This window comes from Vombatus ursinus, unplaced genomic scaffold (assembly GCF_900497805.2).
Source record: "Vombatus ursinus unplaced genomic scaffold, bare-nosed wombat genome assembly UNPS02014830.1, whole genome shotgun sequence".
NCBI lineage: Eukaryota > Metazoa > Chordata > Mammalia > Diprotodontia > Vombatidae > Vombatus > Vombatus ursinus.
In genome coordinates, this window is record NW_020954608.1 from 44,159,104 (window position 1) to 44,174,756 (window position 15,653).

General features: G+C 35.9%; 1 protein-coding gene across 1 annotated transcript in view; it reads right to left on the bottom strand.

Moving 5' to 3' along the window:
- Positions 1-15,653, bottom strand: part of SLCO1A2 (solute carrier organic anion transporter family member 1A2) — a 56,941-nt gene that overhangs the window by 22,461 nt on the left and 18,827 nt on the right. The window contains exons 6-7 of the mRNA XM_027838854.1: positions 6,363-6,461; positions 3,773-3,982 (exon numbers count right to left, since the gene is read on the bottom strand). Coding sequence (XP_027694655.1) covers positions 3,773-3,982; positions 6,363-6,461 — 309 coding nt within the window. The remainder of the gene's footprint in view (positions 1-3,772; positions 3,983-6,362; positions 6,462-15,653) is intronic.

Genomic DNA, 15,653 nt, shown 5'->3' on the forward strand with positions numbered 1-15,653 from the left:
TCCATCACTCAGGTGGGGAGCCCTATGAATTGTTGACCCTTCTCAAGGTTGCAATGAACTTACTTCATCTCTGATCTAGAGACACCAAATTTTATTCACTCCAGTTTAATTATAGATGCACAATTATACAGGAAATTTTAGATTATTTTGACAAGGTTTTTGCTTCCAGACTGGTAAACTAGTTGGACTATGGGCCAGAAGAGAGGCCATGGGAGCCACATGGAATGTCCTTGCCCCAGAATTAAGGGATAATGTTTATCTCATCGAAATTCTGGTTTATTGGAGAGACTGAAACATGATTAATATACTTACATCATAAGAGCATAATCTTGGATGGGAAACTGTATGGGAACAAATCATCATCTTGCCATAGTTTACCACTCCCTTTTACATTTTATGTAAAAATTTCTTTTCCATTGACATACTTCAGACTGACTTTCCCATTGCTGTGACTTCCACTTTACTCCACCTGTTGGATTTTTTTTCATGGGACCTGAGGTTTCTTTGGCGTAGGAAACTTACCCTACCAAGGCAGATTGACATCTGTTCTAAAATATAGTTATAATACTACAATATAGTGATATATAAAAGATAGTTGCCTGGGAGCACTGAGGAGTTAAAGGACTTACCAGGGTCATACAGCCATTATTATCTTAGAGGAAGGACTTCAATTCAGGTTTTCCTGACTTCAAAATGGGCTCTCTATCTTCTCTGAGTTTTATTACTCAAGCACAGATTATTTTTTTCCTTTTTGGAAGGTGACTTAAACCATGTTCTACTTTTTACCCAGGAGAATTCTTCCCTCAGGCTCTGTTGATTATTATAGATAACTAACTATCATTGACTCTCTTCCCCCTCTGGGACGGAGGAATTCAAGGAGAGCAATGTTGATGTACACACAGTAATTAGATGGATTACCAGAGGAGTTCACATCTTTGGGACCAAAGAATTGGTTCCAGACCAGGGACTTCACAGAATTACAGTGAGTTTGGTTATAATATATTAATGGTATAATTTTGTGAGAAGAAGGCAATCTGGTGGAACAGAAGAGTACTGAGTACCAGGTGTAGCCTCTATTTATTAGTTGTGTAATTTTATACAAATCACTGAACCTTTCTGAATGCCAATTTAATCATCTGTAAATAACTAGCTATATGATCATGGTCATGCCACTTTATCTCTTATGTCTCCATTTCTTCATTTGTAAAATGAGAGTTGGGCTAAATGATTGCTGGAAGTCCTTTCCAGCTTTGTATCCTATGACTTTGGGGCAACTTTTTTTGAGGCACAGACTTATCACATGCACACACACAGGACTCTTGTAGGCCAATGACCCAGCATAGATTAAAGGGCAATAAATATGACTTTATTTAACTTAGTTGCCTTAATTAACAACTAACACAAGGCAAGCTTAAGCCAAATTATGAAATATTTAGAGATAATCTTTGGATGGAAGGGAAGGTAATAAGCATTTATTAAGTTCCTACTGTATGCCACACACTATACTAATTGCTTAACATATATTATCTCATTTGATCCCCACAATAACCCTGTGAAAATAGGGGCTATTATTATTATTCTCATTTTGCAGTTGAAGAAACTGAGAAAGACAGAGTTTAAGTAGTTTGGCTATGCTCTCTCTCTTTCTGTCTCTCTCTGTCTTTCTGTCTCTGTCTCTCTTTCTCTTTCTCTCTGTCTCTGTCTCTGTCTCTCTCTCTGTGTCTGTCTCTGTCTCTCTGTCTCTCTCTGTGTCTCTCTTTTTCTCTGTCTCTCTGTCTCTCTGTCTCTCTGTCTCTCTCTCTCTCTCTCTCACACACACACACACACACACACACGGGACCAGCCTTGAACTCATAAGAATATCAGAATTGGTAGGTATTTCTTAGGCCATGGAAGTCTAGCATAGACCTGAGCAGAAATCTTATCTTATCTTTCCTTAATTAATGGTCTCACAACTTCTGTTTATAGGGGATTAATGTGCTACTTTCCAAAGCAGCTCATTCCTCTTAATTATTAGGAAATTTTTCATTTTACCAAGAATAAATATGAAGTTCTGCAATCTCTGTCAAGTGTTCCTAATTCTGCTTTTTGGGGCTAAGCAAAAAAGTATGATTCTTCCTTATGAGAACCCCTCAAATACTTGAAGACAGCCACTACGATGTGGACCCATCTCTACAGTCTTTTTTTCTACAGACTAAACATCCTCAGTTCTTTCTCCCTGTTTTCATATAACACAAGTCTCTAGTTCCTCACTCCACCCTGCTCTGTACTCTTCATAGTTTGCCAATATCCCCCCTTAAAGGGAAGATATTTTTACCCTCAGAGACACTCAAAAAAAGGGCAATCCTGAGGTCTAGGTGGTCTCTGTAGTGCTATCCTTTCACTAGTAGGTGCTTAATACATTTATTATCAATACTTTCTGATTGAATGAATGGCACCACACAGTAAAAATGGAAAAAGCAAGAAAACTATCATACCCTGTTGTGACACTTCCCTCTTCTTCTCCCTTACATTCTCTCTTAACTGTCATGGATGCCTGATATTCCACCACCAGAACTTTATCCTTGTTTGCTGTTAAAATGCATCTTCAGCAAGTAGAGGATATTAGGACAATTAACATATTTCTTTAGTCAATTCCATAAATACTTAATGTGGACCTACTGTATGCCCAGAACATCGCTATGTGTTGTGGGGGAAGGTCTTTGTTGCTTATACTTTGCATAGAATAGTGCATTTGAGGTCATCTATGAATAAATTAATTTCCTTTGAAAGCTGAAGGACTGTTTCCAGCCATAAACATCCCCTTTAATGTTCTGATTTATTATGAAAGTATAATTTATTAATTTTAGACAATAGTCTGAAAGGCAGCATGGTAGGGTGAATAAAGGCCAGCCTTGGAGTTAAGAAAACCTGTATTCAAATCTTGCATCCAACATATACAACAAGTCAGAGTGTCTCTGTGATCTAAATAACCGTCTTAATGCTATTAATTAAAGTACATTCATCTTCATCTGTGCTGAGATTTTCCATACTAGTAGTTTCCCATAGTGTTGAAATCATAAGTATGGATAAAAAAGTGAAAATTCAATAACCTATGAACTGGGTATCTCCATTATTCACTATATTGGCACACATGTAGCAGAGTGAAGAAATGAAGAACCTAATTTGCTCCTGTGGCACCAAACAAAGATTAAATAATGACCAGAATTATAATTCCCTGAAAACTAGTAATTTGTGTATGGGATATTAACCAGGATAGTTCTTTAAAATGAACACTCTATTTTCCAATCATGATGATTAACCAAGGAGGGGAATGATATCCAAATAGCCCCAAATTCTGAAGCTTCTAAAATAGTCTACTTTATTCTACTTTAGTAGTTTATACAAGAGACAGCATAGTATAGTCACCAGAGAGCTGTTCTTGAAGCCAGGAATACTGAGGATCAAATCTTACTTCTAGCACATTTTGGCAAGCCAATGTGGGGTAAGCCACTTAAAGTCTCAGTGCCCTAGGCAATACTATAAATTGAAGAACAAGTGTTGATCTACATTAGTAAAAGAAGTTTTAACATCTGGAGTTCTATCACTAAAACCAAAGATCCTTTAAAAAAAGTTTGTTCACTAAAAGAATGATTATTAATTAAATAATCAAAATTAGTTACAATCAGCTATCTCAAAACAATATTAATAGATAAATTATATTAGGTATGAAATGTATACATAATACAAGGAATAAATTTTAAACCTCTAAATTATTTTTTTGTTTGCTTACCTATAGTGATGTCTCTCTTTTCTGCTTTGGTTTCATTTCTCTCATCTTTTTCTATAATATTCATATTAGTTTCTAATCCTACCTTCGGAAGAGATTTGGGCAAGAAGAGAAAAGGAACTCCAGAAAGCACATTTACTCCTGCACATACCAATAAACCGAGCCACCATGCGCCAACCCACCGTGTATCAGCAGGAGTTATGGTCAGATCATCTGGAAATCAATAAATATAGTTTAAATGAACTCTGAATTCTATAGTTTATGTTGTTTGGTAGATCTTGAGATCCAATTAAGTACAAAATGATAATTTAGGAAGTACTCATGAAACTCAGTTTTACCTTGTAATTTTTAGTCTTATACTTAAGCACTAAAATTTAGCAATGAACTAATTTTTTTATAGCCATCTCAAATAAAGTGTTATATTTAAAGATATTTCAGAATGTGGAATAGACATGAAATGCACAGGAAGAGCAGCCATGGAGATCATTGGAAGGAATAGCTACATTGAGGAGATCAGAGAACCATTTGAGTATTTGAGTAAGAATTTTAAAGTATTTATTTCTGAATAACTATAAGTTTAATTAAAGTAAAAAGTCTACTTTATTAGCACTAAATGCCTTTCTGGTTAAACATAAAGAGAATGGGCCTAAACACATTCTAAGTAAGAAATAAGTTAGTTTTACACAGATACAATACTCAAAGAATTTTATTTTTTAAAAGGACAGTATGTATTAGACATTCAATCACAAAAGACATTAATTTTATTAATCAAACTAAGCAAAAAAAAATCTTACATTTGTGGGACTTATTAAAGTCTAAAGCTAGTCTCTCTACTTTACCCTTGACTTATCTCAAATCCTCAGATCCAGCTCAAGCATAATAAAATCTTTCATTTTGGTAAAAAGAACACTTCCCCTCTCCCCCCACCATTTTATCTATGCATTTAAGCATTAACTCAAATAAGACAGACAGTTTGGGTTTTTGTTGGCCTACAGTTTTATCACATATAATAGTTTAGAAGTAAAAATGAGCATTCAGAACAGCTACCAAAATTTTCTGAGCTTGTCTTAGAGAGAAATAGGTGTTAAAGTGAATAGGTAACTCATAACATATTCATTTCTTCTGAGAAAGGTATAGCATCTCTTCCTAGCTTATGCCTGAATTTTGTTCAATTTTGTTCAGATTTTGTTCAATTCATATGATCCAATCATCCCATCATCCCTAGCTTGAGAATGTTCTCACTGTTCATCTTACACCTTATGATTCCTCTCAGCAGCCACTCCTGATAGCTCCTCTTTCATGTTTTCTTGTTTGTGATAGTTCCCTGTTTCTACTCTCCATAAGCCCCCATAACCCCAATATCAGAGGCAAGATTAGCCCTTGGTAGTTTGGATAATAGCCTACCTATTGGCTCAAATGAGTCTCCTCTCATTAGTCTCTGTTCCCTTGCAGCTGTGGTCAAGGATAAGCTATGCATAGACTTCTCTAACATCTATATAACAATTAATCATCACTTATGACATAATACAATTCACACTTTAATATTAAAAGCATTTAATATTCAAAGTGTTAATAACATAATTTAAAAATTTATTTATTAATTAAAACCATTTATTTAATATTTAAATAATTAAAATTCAAAATTATTTAATAAAGTAATAAATTTATTAAATAATGTTAATTTAAATAAATCAATAAATTTATTCATTATAAAATTTTATTTATCTAAATAAAATTAAAATTTATTTAAATAATATAAAACATTTTAAATATTAAAATTATTAAAAACAATTTGATTAAATTCAAATATAAAGCTACCTATTTTTTTGATACAAGGTGCACCTAGGCATACTCAGAACATCTCATATGCATGTCCTTGATTTTATATATATATTGTTGACAATCTACCTCCTAAGGTATCTACTGTGGCCATGAGAAAAGTTCTTTCTAGCTGCCTCCTGGCATAGAATGAAGGCCTTGGGATTTTTAAACAGGAGGCAATAAACAAAAACAATGAATTAGCAGTATATGCTGAGGTATAGTCTTCACTGTTTACTGGAAGTGTTTTTTAAGAACATCTTAGGAAACAGAATCCTAAAGTATATTATAGTGAAAGATTATGCCCTGATTGGCCAAGATGATGAATTTTCTCAGTGAAATTTGACACCAAGAACTTGGTGCAGGAAAATGCTTCTTGGTGGGACTTGTGTGTGTGTGTGTGTGTGTGTGTGTGTGTGTGTGAGAGAGAGAGAGAGAGAGAGAGAGAGGGAGGAAAGGAGATGGGGAATGAAGAGTATTATGGGAGACAATTAGCAATATATGAGGTTTTTTTTAGCAACTATAAGTTGATTTGGGTTTGGGGAGACATGCTGATCATTTCCCTCAAGTGGGCCATACATTGAATGACAAATAAAGTCATGGCAAATGTTTAAATCTTGAAGTGTCCAAGTTGCCCAATATCTCCTAGGGCCATGATTACAGGGGTAAGGGGAAGTAAGAGTTAATACTGACTTTTGTGACACCTTGTATTTCTATTGTGCACACTTGTGCACACACACACATGCACATACACACACACACACACACGGATTACCTGTATTCACAGATCCAATGTCTACATACATTTTCACACAGTATGATCCTAACAAAAAACCGATCAAAGGACCAATGATAGCTCCTGTTTCTAAGCACCCTAAAAACAAAAGGGAAGCATAAGCTTTCTGTGGACTTAAAAACATGCAAAAACATATAACTGCTATAATAAATTTAGATCATATTCCAAGTATTTAAAAGAACTAAATATATTCTGTGTTTCCTCACTTTTCTTTGGAATTGTTTATTTGTATTATCTTTGTGTGTGACATATCCCACTATTAAATTTTCTACTTCCACTGTTGCGTGGCACACAGAGGATGTATAATCAATGTTTTAAAATTTAATTTTCCTGAGTATTTGTCTAGCTAAGAAATTCATTTATAATATATGCTTATAAAATCAGGAGATTTTCTCTACAATCTTCTCACAAAAAAGTCTCATGATCTTATAGTTATGTATTGTGCAGAAACTTTAGTTTCAGAGTATATTGCTTATTTGTGGGACCAAGTTACGAAGGTAGTATTGGTATAATGAAGTTCTTTCTAATATTTTACATAACCAAACCCCTTTAATTGGGTCCACCAATTCAATGAGTCAATTATCATTTATTCATGCGCCAGACAGTGTGCAAAGTGCTAGAGATATTGCCCAATCCTATAACATATTAAATTCCTTGAAAATTACAACAAAATACAGATCTAATCTATTTCCTCTAAACTAATTGTTTTAACACTATTATGTGAAGAGATTTGAAGTGAGAAAGAGGAAAGGTGAAGTAGGCAGGACCAAAGCAATATTAATGGGGTATAGAAAAATTAATTAGTGTGATGAATCACAGAAATAACATTAAACAAAATAACTTAAAACAAGATAGCATTTATCTTGATTCACTTACTTGAAATAAGAGGATGGAAGAATAAATGAAAGAGATTCATAGCATTTATTATCCTATCTTCAGCTATTCCCCTTTTAAAGAGATTATATATAAATCTGCAAAAGTATTTACTAGCTGTGTCACCCTAAGCAAGTCAACTAACCTATTTTCTTCAGTTTCCTCAGCTGTAAAATGAGTTGGAGAAGCAAACGGTGGAGAGTTCTGACAAAAGATGATCCACTGGAAAAATAAATGACAAACTGTTCCAGTATCTTTGCCAAGAAACCTCATGGACTAAAATGATAAAAGAAATGACATTGGGAAGATGAACCCCTCAGATTGAAAGGTTTCTAATATGCTATTGAAGAAGAGCAGAGGACACATACAAATAGCTCCAGTACAAATGAAGTGGTTGGGTCAAAGCTGAAAGGAAGTTCACCTGTGGCTGTGTCTGATGATGAAAGAAAAGTACAATGCTGTAAAGATCAATATTACATAAGAACCTGGAATGTAAGATTTATCAACCAACATAAGCTGGATGAGGTCAAACAGGAGATGAAAAGATTAAACATTGACATATAGGGTGTCAGTGAACTTAAATGGACCAGAATGAGTGAATTTAATTTAGGTGATCACTATCTATACTATTGAAGACAAGAATCCCTAAGAAGTGGAATAGGCTTCACAGTTAATAAAAGGGTGAGAAAAGCAATACACGGGTATAATCTCAAAAATGACAATGATATCTGTTTGAATAAAAGGGAAATTGTTCAAATATCACAGTAATACGAGTCTATGCTCCAACCACTGAGGCTAAAGGTGATCAGTTCTACAAAGACCTATATCTTCAAGAAATAACACCAAAAAAAAGTCACATTCACCATGGGAGATTGGAATGCTAAAGCAGGAAATCAAAAGATAATTGGGGGGCAGCTAGGTACGCAGTGAATAGAGCTCTGGCCTTAGAGTCAGGAGGACCTGAGTTCAAATCCAGTCTTAGACACTTAAACTTACTAGCTGTGTGACATGGGTAAGTCACTTAACCCCAATCACCTTACAAAAAAGCAACAAAAAAAAGATAATTGGAATAAGAGGCATGTTTGGTCTTAGAGAACAAAATGAAGTAGGGCAGAAACTAATAGAGTTTTGTCAAGATAAATCACAGGTCATAGCAAACACTCTTTTTCAACAACCTAAAAGGTGACTCTACACATGGACATCACCATATGGTCGATATAGAACCAGATTAATTATATACCTTGCAGCCAAAGGTGAAGAAACTCTATACAATCAATTAAAACACAACCTGGATTAAATTGAAGAACATAGGGAAAACCATCAGACCATATAGATATGACCTAAATAACATCTCATCAATATGAAGTGGTGGTGATGAATAGATTTAAGGGATTAAATCTGGTAGATGACTGCCTGAAGAACTATGGATACAATATTGTACAGGAGGCAGCAGCAACAAAAAAAATTCCAAAGAAAAATGAGGAGCAAGAAAGCAAAATGACTGACTGATGAGACTTTGCAAGTAGCTGAGGAAAGAAGAAAAGTGAAAGGGAAATGAGAAATGAAAAGATATGCGGAATTCCAGAGAATAGCAAGGGGAAATAAAAAAGTTTTCTTAACTGAACAATGCAAAGAAATAGAAGAAAACAATAGAATAGGAAAGACAAGAGGTCACTTGATATCTCACAAGAGATTATTAGAGATATTAAGGGAATGTTTCACACAAAAATGGGCATGATAAAAGAAAAAAACAGTAGGGATTTAACAGAAGCAGAAGAGAGTAAGAAGAGGTGGTAAGAATACACAAAAGAACTATCTGAGAAAGATCTTAACATCACTGAATAACTACAGTGGTGTGGTTATTGATCTAGAGCTAGGCATCTTAGAGAATAAAGTCAAGTGGGTTTTAGGAAGTGTTGTTAACAATAAGGCTAGTAGAGGTGATGGAATTCTAGCTGAGCTATTTAAAATCTTAAAAGATGATGATGTTAAAGTGCTAGACTCAATGTGTCAGCAAATTTGGAAAACTCAACAGTAGCCACTAGATTGGAAAAGATCAGTTTAAGTCCCAGTCCTAAAGAAGAGCAATGCCAAGGAATGTTCAAATTACTAAACAATTGTGCTAATTTCACATGCCAGAATAGTTATGCTTAAGATTCTGCAAACTAGTCTTCAGCAATATGTGAAGCAAGAATTGCCAGAAAGCAGGCTGGTTTTTGAAGAGGCAGAGAAACTAGAGACCAAATTGCCAACATTTGCTAAATTATGGAGAAAAAAAGAGAGGTCCAGAAAAAAAATCTACTTCTGCTTCATTGACTACACTAAAGCATATGACTGTGCGAATCACAACAAAATATGGCAAGTCCTCAAAGATGGGAGTACCAGATCATCCTTCTTGTCTCCTGAGGAGCCTGTATGTGGGCCTAGAAGCAACAGTTAGAATCAAACATGGAAGACTGATTGATTTAACATTGGGAAAGGAGCATGGTGAGGCTATATATTGTCACCTTATTTATTTAACTTTATTTAACAAAGTACATGCAAAATGTCAGTCCAGATGCATCAAAAGCTGCAATTAAGATTGCTGGGAGAAATATCAACAATCTCAGAGATGCTTACAATACCACTCTGATGGCAGAAACTGAAGACGGATTAAGAATGCTCTGGATGAGGATGAAAGAGGAGAGTGTCAAAGCTGGCTTGAAGCTTAAGATATAAAAAAATCAAAGATCTTGGCAACTAGCCCCATCACCTCCTGGCAAATAGAGGGAGAAAAAATGGAAGTGGTGTCAGATTTTATATTCTTGGACCTAAATATCACTGCAGATGGTCACTGTAGCCATGACATTAAAAGACACTTGTTCCTTGGAAGTTAAGCTATGGCAAATCTGGACAGCATACTGAAAAGCAGAGAAGTGACTTTGCCAACAAAGGTCCATATGGTCAGAGCTATGGTTTTTCCAGTAGTAATGTATGGCTATAAGAGTTGGACTATAAGGAAAGCTAAGCCCCACAAAACTGACACTTTCAAATTGTGGTGCTGGAGAAGACTTTTAAGAGTTCCTTGGAAAGCAAGGAGGTCAAATCAGTCAATACTTAAAGAAATTAGTTCAGGCTATTCACTGAAAGGTAAAATACTGAAGTTGAAACTTAAATACTTTGGCCCCATAATGAGAAGATGGGACTCATTGGAAAGGACTCTGATTTTGGGAAAGATTGAAGGCAAAAAGGAAAAAGGGATGGCAGAGGATGAGATAGTGTCATAGAAATAATAAACATGAACTTGGACAGATTTTGAGAGATAATGAAGGATAAAAGGGCCTGATGTACTATGGTACATGGGATCACAAAGTGTTGGACATGACTAAACAACAAGAAACTTGACCAGAATGGAAAGACCATGGTCAGGAATATAAAGTATGAAGTTAAATATGTAAATTCAGATAGGGAAGAGAGAAGAGTATTTAGCTAGTATAGCCTTGATTGATAGGCTGAGATATTTGGTAATTATCAAGCTGGGTGCCATGATAAAAATAGTATCAATGGATCATTGCTCCAATTGGTATGGGTATTTAGAAATCATTGCAGTTCAAAACCTATCCAAGTTTTCTTATCCTGTGTAATTCTTGTCTGATTTTCTAACTATTTTTTAAAAGTCTACTATGTACCAGGCACTATGCTAAGCACTGGGGATACACCCCCCCCACACACACACAAAATACAGTCCCTGCTATAAAGGAGCTGATAGTCTAATGGGAGAGTTAGCATATAAAGAACTATGTGCAAGCAAGATATATTCAGTATAAATTAGGGGCAGTTCTAGAAGCAAGGCCACTAAGATGATGGAGCACTGGGAAAGATTTCTTGCAGAAAGTGGGACTTTAGTTGATACTTTAAATAAGCCAGGTAAGCCAGGAGGTGGAGGTGAGGAGGGAGAGAATTCCAGGCCTGAGGGACAGTAAGTGAAAATGCATAGTCAGGAGGTACAAGTGTCTTATGCAAGGAATAGCAAGAAGTCTAGTGTGCCCAGTTTGAAAACTTCTCGGAAGAGAGAAAGGTATAAGAAAACTGTGAAGGTAAGAAGGGGGCAGGTGATAAAGGACTTAAAAAGCCAAAATGAAGATTTTATATTTGATCCTGGTGGTGATAAGGAGCTAATGGAATTTGAATAGGGAATGGAGTTAAATAGGGAAGATAACAAAGATGTGCCCTTTAAGAAGATCACTTTGCATTAGCATGACCCAGGGCAGAGCCAAGATGGCAGAGATAAGGTAGGAAAGGTCTGTTGCAGTTGGGTGAGTGAGGATCACACCCTAGCACAGATTGTGCTAGTGCAGACCTGGCCCCTTGCAAACTAGAAGCAGTTCTTGGGGTGACTGAATCATTGGCAGCAGTGGTGGTTTCCAGACCTCTCAGGCCACAGATGCCAAAAACATTTAGAATGCCAGCAGTAAAGGTCTGTCACACTTGGGTGAGACAGGAGCACAGTCTAACACAGGCTACTCCAGCACAGCCCAGGCCACAGCAAACCAGGAGTAAGTCTTGGGAGTGATTAAATTAGCAGTGGCAGTGGCTGCTTCCAGAGCTCTCAACCCACAGATAGTAAGGGGGTTGAACAACTGATCAGAAGGAGATTACAGGGGTCTTTTTTTGCTAGCACTAGGGCAGGACTCTGTTGCTTTGCCCATACTTGGATCTGGGTTGCAGTCCTAGGTGGCACTCCCAGGGTGAGGAGGAGCACTAACACAGCAGAGCTTATGGCCACAGTGAGGTGGGACCACTCCTTACAGTTCCAGGGTAGAAAAGAGTGCTTGTGGTCACTCAAAGATCAGAGCACACTCCAGGAAAGGAGTAAACACCTCTCCTTAGATCATACTACTTTGGAAGAACTGAAAACTTACAGGTCCCTAGAAATATCTCTGAAAACAACTACATGAAACCCTTGAGGCTTGGGACAGTGTTATCTCCACCCTGGAAACAGAGCCCTACTTTAACAAAAAGTTAAAAGTCAAGTATTAGGCTGGGAAAATGAGCAAACAATAGAAAAAGACACTGACTATAGAAAGTTACTATGGTGACAAGGAAGATCAAAACAACATATACTCAGAAGAATACAATGAAGTCAAAACTCCTACATCCAAAGCCTCCAAGAAAAATATGAATTGATATCAGGCCATGGAAGAACTCAAAAAGGATTTTGGAAACCAAGTAATAGAAATAGAGGAAAAATTGGGAATAGAAATGAGAGTGATACAAGGAAATCATGAAAAACTAGTCAACAACTTGCTAAAGGAAACCCCCCAAAATACTGAAGAAAACAACACCTTAAAAAAATAGCCTAACCCAAATGCAAAAGAGGTCTGAAAAGCCAAGGAGGAGAAAAATACTTAAAAAGCAGAATTGGCCAAATGGAAAAAAAAAACAAAGTCTGAAGTTCACTGAAGAAAAGAATTCCTTAAAAATCAGAATGGAGCAAATAGAAGTTAATGACTTTATGAGAAGTCAAGAAATTATAAAACAAAGCCAAAAGAATAAAAAAATAGAAGACAATGTGAAATATCTCACTGGAAAAACAACTGACTTGAAAAATAGATCCAAGAGAGATAATTTAAAAAATTATTGAACTACCTGAAAGTCATGATCAAAAAAAGAGCCTAGACATCATCTTGCAAGAAATTATCAAGGAAAATTGCCCTGATATTCTAGAACCAGAGGGTAAAATAGAAATAGAAAGAATCCACCAATAACTTCCTGAAAGAGATCCCAAAATGAAAACTGCCAGGAATATTATAGCCAAATCCCAGAGCTCCCAGGTCAAGGAGAAAATATTTCAAGCAGCCAGAAGGAAATAATTTAAGTATCATGAAGCCACAGTCAAGACAACATAAGATTTAGCATCCTAATTTTAAATCCTTTAAATCCTAATTTAAAGGATTGGAGGGCTTGAAATATGATATCCTTAAGAGTAAAGGAGCTAGTATTACAACCAAGAGTCACCTACCCAGCAAAACTAAATATAAACTTTCAGGGGAAAAATGGACATTCAATGAGATAGAGGACTTTCAAGCATTCTTGAGAAAAGATCAGAGATGAATGGAAAATTTGACTTTCAAATACAAGACTTGAGAACCATAAGAAGGTAAACAGGAAAGGGAAATCATAAGAGATTTAATAAGGTTAAATTGTTTATATTCCTACATGGGAAGATAATATTTGTAACCCATAAGACTCATTATTAGGGCAGTTATAAGGATTATACATAGTCATAGGGTACAGATGTGAGTTGAATATAAAGGGATTATATCTAAAAATAAAGTTAAGGGGTGAGAGAAGAATGTAGTAAGTAGGAGAAAGAGAAAGGGAGAAGTAGAGTGGGATAAATTATCTCACATAAAAGAGGCAAGAAAAAACTTTTACAGCGGAGGGGAAGGAGGGGGGAAGGGAGGGGGAGTGAGTGAACCTTATTCTCATCAGAATTGGCTCAAAGAGGGAATAACATACACACTCAATTGGGTATAGAAATCTATCTTACCCTATAGGGAAGTAGGAAGAGAAGGGAATAAGAGAAGGAGGGGTGAAAGAAGGAAAGGCATATTGGGGGAGGGGGTAGTCAGAAGCAAAACACTTTTAAGGAGTGACAGGGTGAAAGGAGAGAGAAAATAGAATAAATGCAGTGGGGGGATTAGGATGGAGGGAAATACAGTTAGCAATAGTAACTGTGAAAAAGATTTTGAGGCAAGTTTATCTGATAAAGGCCTCATTTCTCAAACATATGGAGAACTGAGTCAAATTTATAAAAATAAGAGTCATTCCCCAATTGATAATGATCAGAAGATAAGATAAATTTTCATATGAAATACTCAAAGCTATCTATAGCCATATGAAAAAATACTCCAACTCGCTATTGATTGGAGAAAAGCAAATTAAAATTTTGAGGTATTACCTTATACCTATTAGATTGGCTAATAGGACAGAAAAGGTAAATGACAAAAGTTCAAGGGGATGTGGGAAAAAGTGAGACTTTAATGCACTGTTGGTGGAGTTGTGAACTGATTCAAGCATTCTGTAGAGCAATTGGGAACTATGGTCAAAGGGTTATTAAACAATGCATACCCTTTGAGCTAGCAATATCACTTACTAGATGTGTATCCCAAAAGAGATTAAAAAAAGTAAAAGGACCAAAATGTACGAAAATATTTATATCAATTTTTTTCTGAGGGTAAAGAATTGGAAAATGAGGGATGCCCATCAATTAGGGAAGTGTACTATAAGAAGTGATGAGCAGGGAGAAACCTGGAAAGACTTATATGAGCTGATGCAAAGTAAAATGTACTAAGTATAAAGTAACAGCAATATTGCAAGATGATCAACTGTGAATGACTTAGCTATTTTCAACAATACAAGGATCCAAGACTACTCTGAAGGACTTATGATGAAAAATACTATCCATCCCCAGGCAAAAATCTAATGGTGTCTGAATGCAGATTGCAGCATACTTTGTTTTTACTTTATTTATCTTGAGTTTTTTCCTTTTTTTAGTTTTGTAATTAATTAATTAATTTTTAGTTTTCAACATTCATTTCCACAAGATTTTGAGTTCCAAATTTTCTCACCATCTTTCCTTTTCTCCCACCCCAAGACAGCCTGCATTCTGAATACTTCTTCCCCTAATCTGCCCTCCCTTCTATTACCTTCTCCTTCTATTTTCCTGTAGGGCAGGATAGATTTCTACACCCCATTGCCTGTATATCTTATTTCCCAGTTTCATGTAAAAATATTTTTAAACATTTATTTCTAAAACTTTGGATTCCAAATTTTCTCCCTTTCTCCTGCCCCACCCAACCTCATTGAGATGGCAAGCAACTTGATACAGGTTACATATGTGTAGTCATGTGAAACACTTCCATAATAGTCATGTGAAAAAACTAACTATATTTCTCTTCATCCTATCCCATCCCCTGATTATTCTATTCTCTCTTTTGACCCCGTCATTCATCAGAAGTGTTTGCTTCTGATTACCCCTCCCCCAATTTGCCCTCCCTTCTATTATCCCCCCTGCCCTTATCCCCTTCCCCCATATTTTCCTGTAGGGTGAGATAGATTTCCATACAATTGAGTGTGTATGTTACTCCTTCCTTAACCTAAATCCAATGAAAATAAGATTCACTCATTCCCTCTCACCTTCCCCCACTTCCCCTCCACTGTAAAAGCTTTTTCTTATCTGTTTTATGTAAGATAATTTACCCCATTCTACCTCTCCCTTTCTCCTCTCAGTATAATCCTCTATCACCCCTTAATTTTATTTTTTAGATATCACCCCCTCATCTTCAACTCACCCTGTGTTCTGTATCTATCTATCTATCTATCTATCTATCTATCTATCTATCTATCTATCTA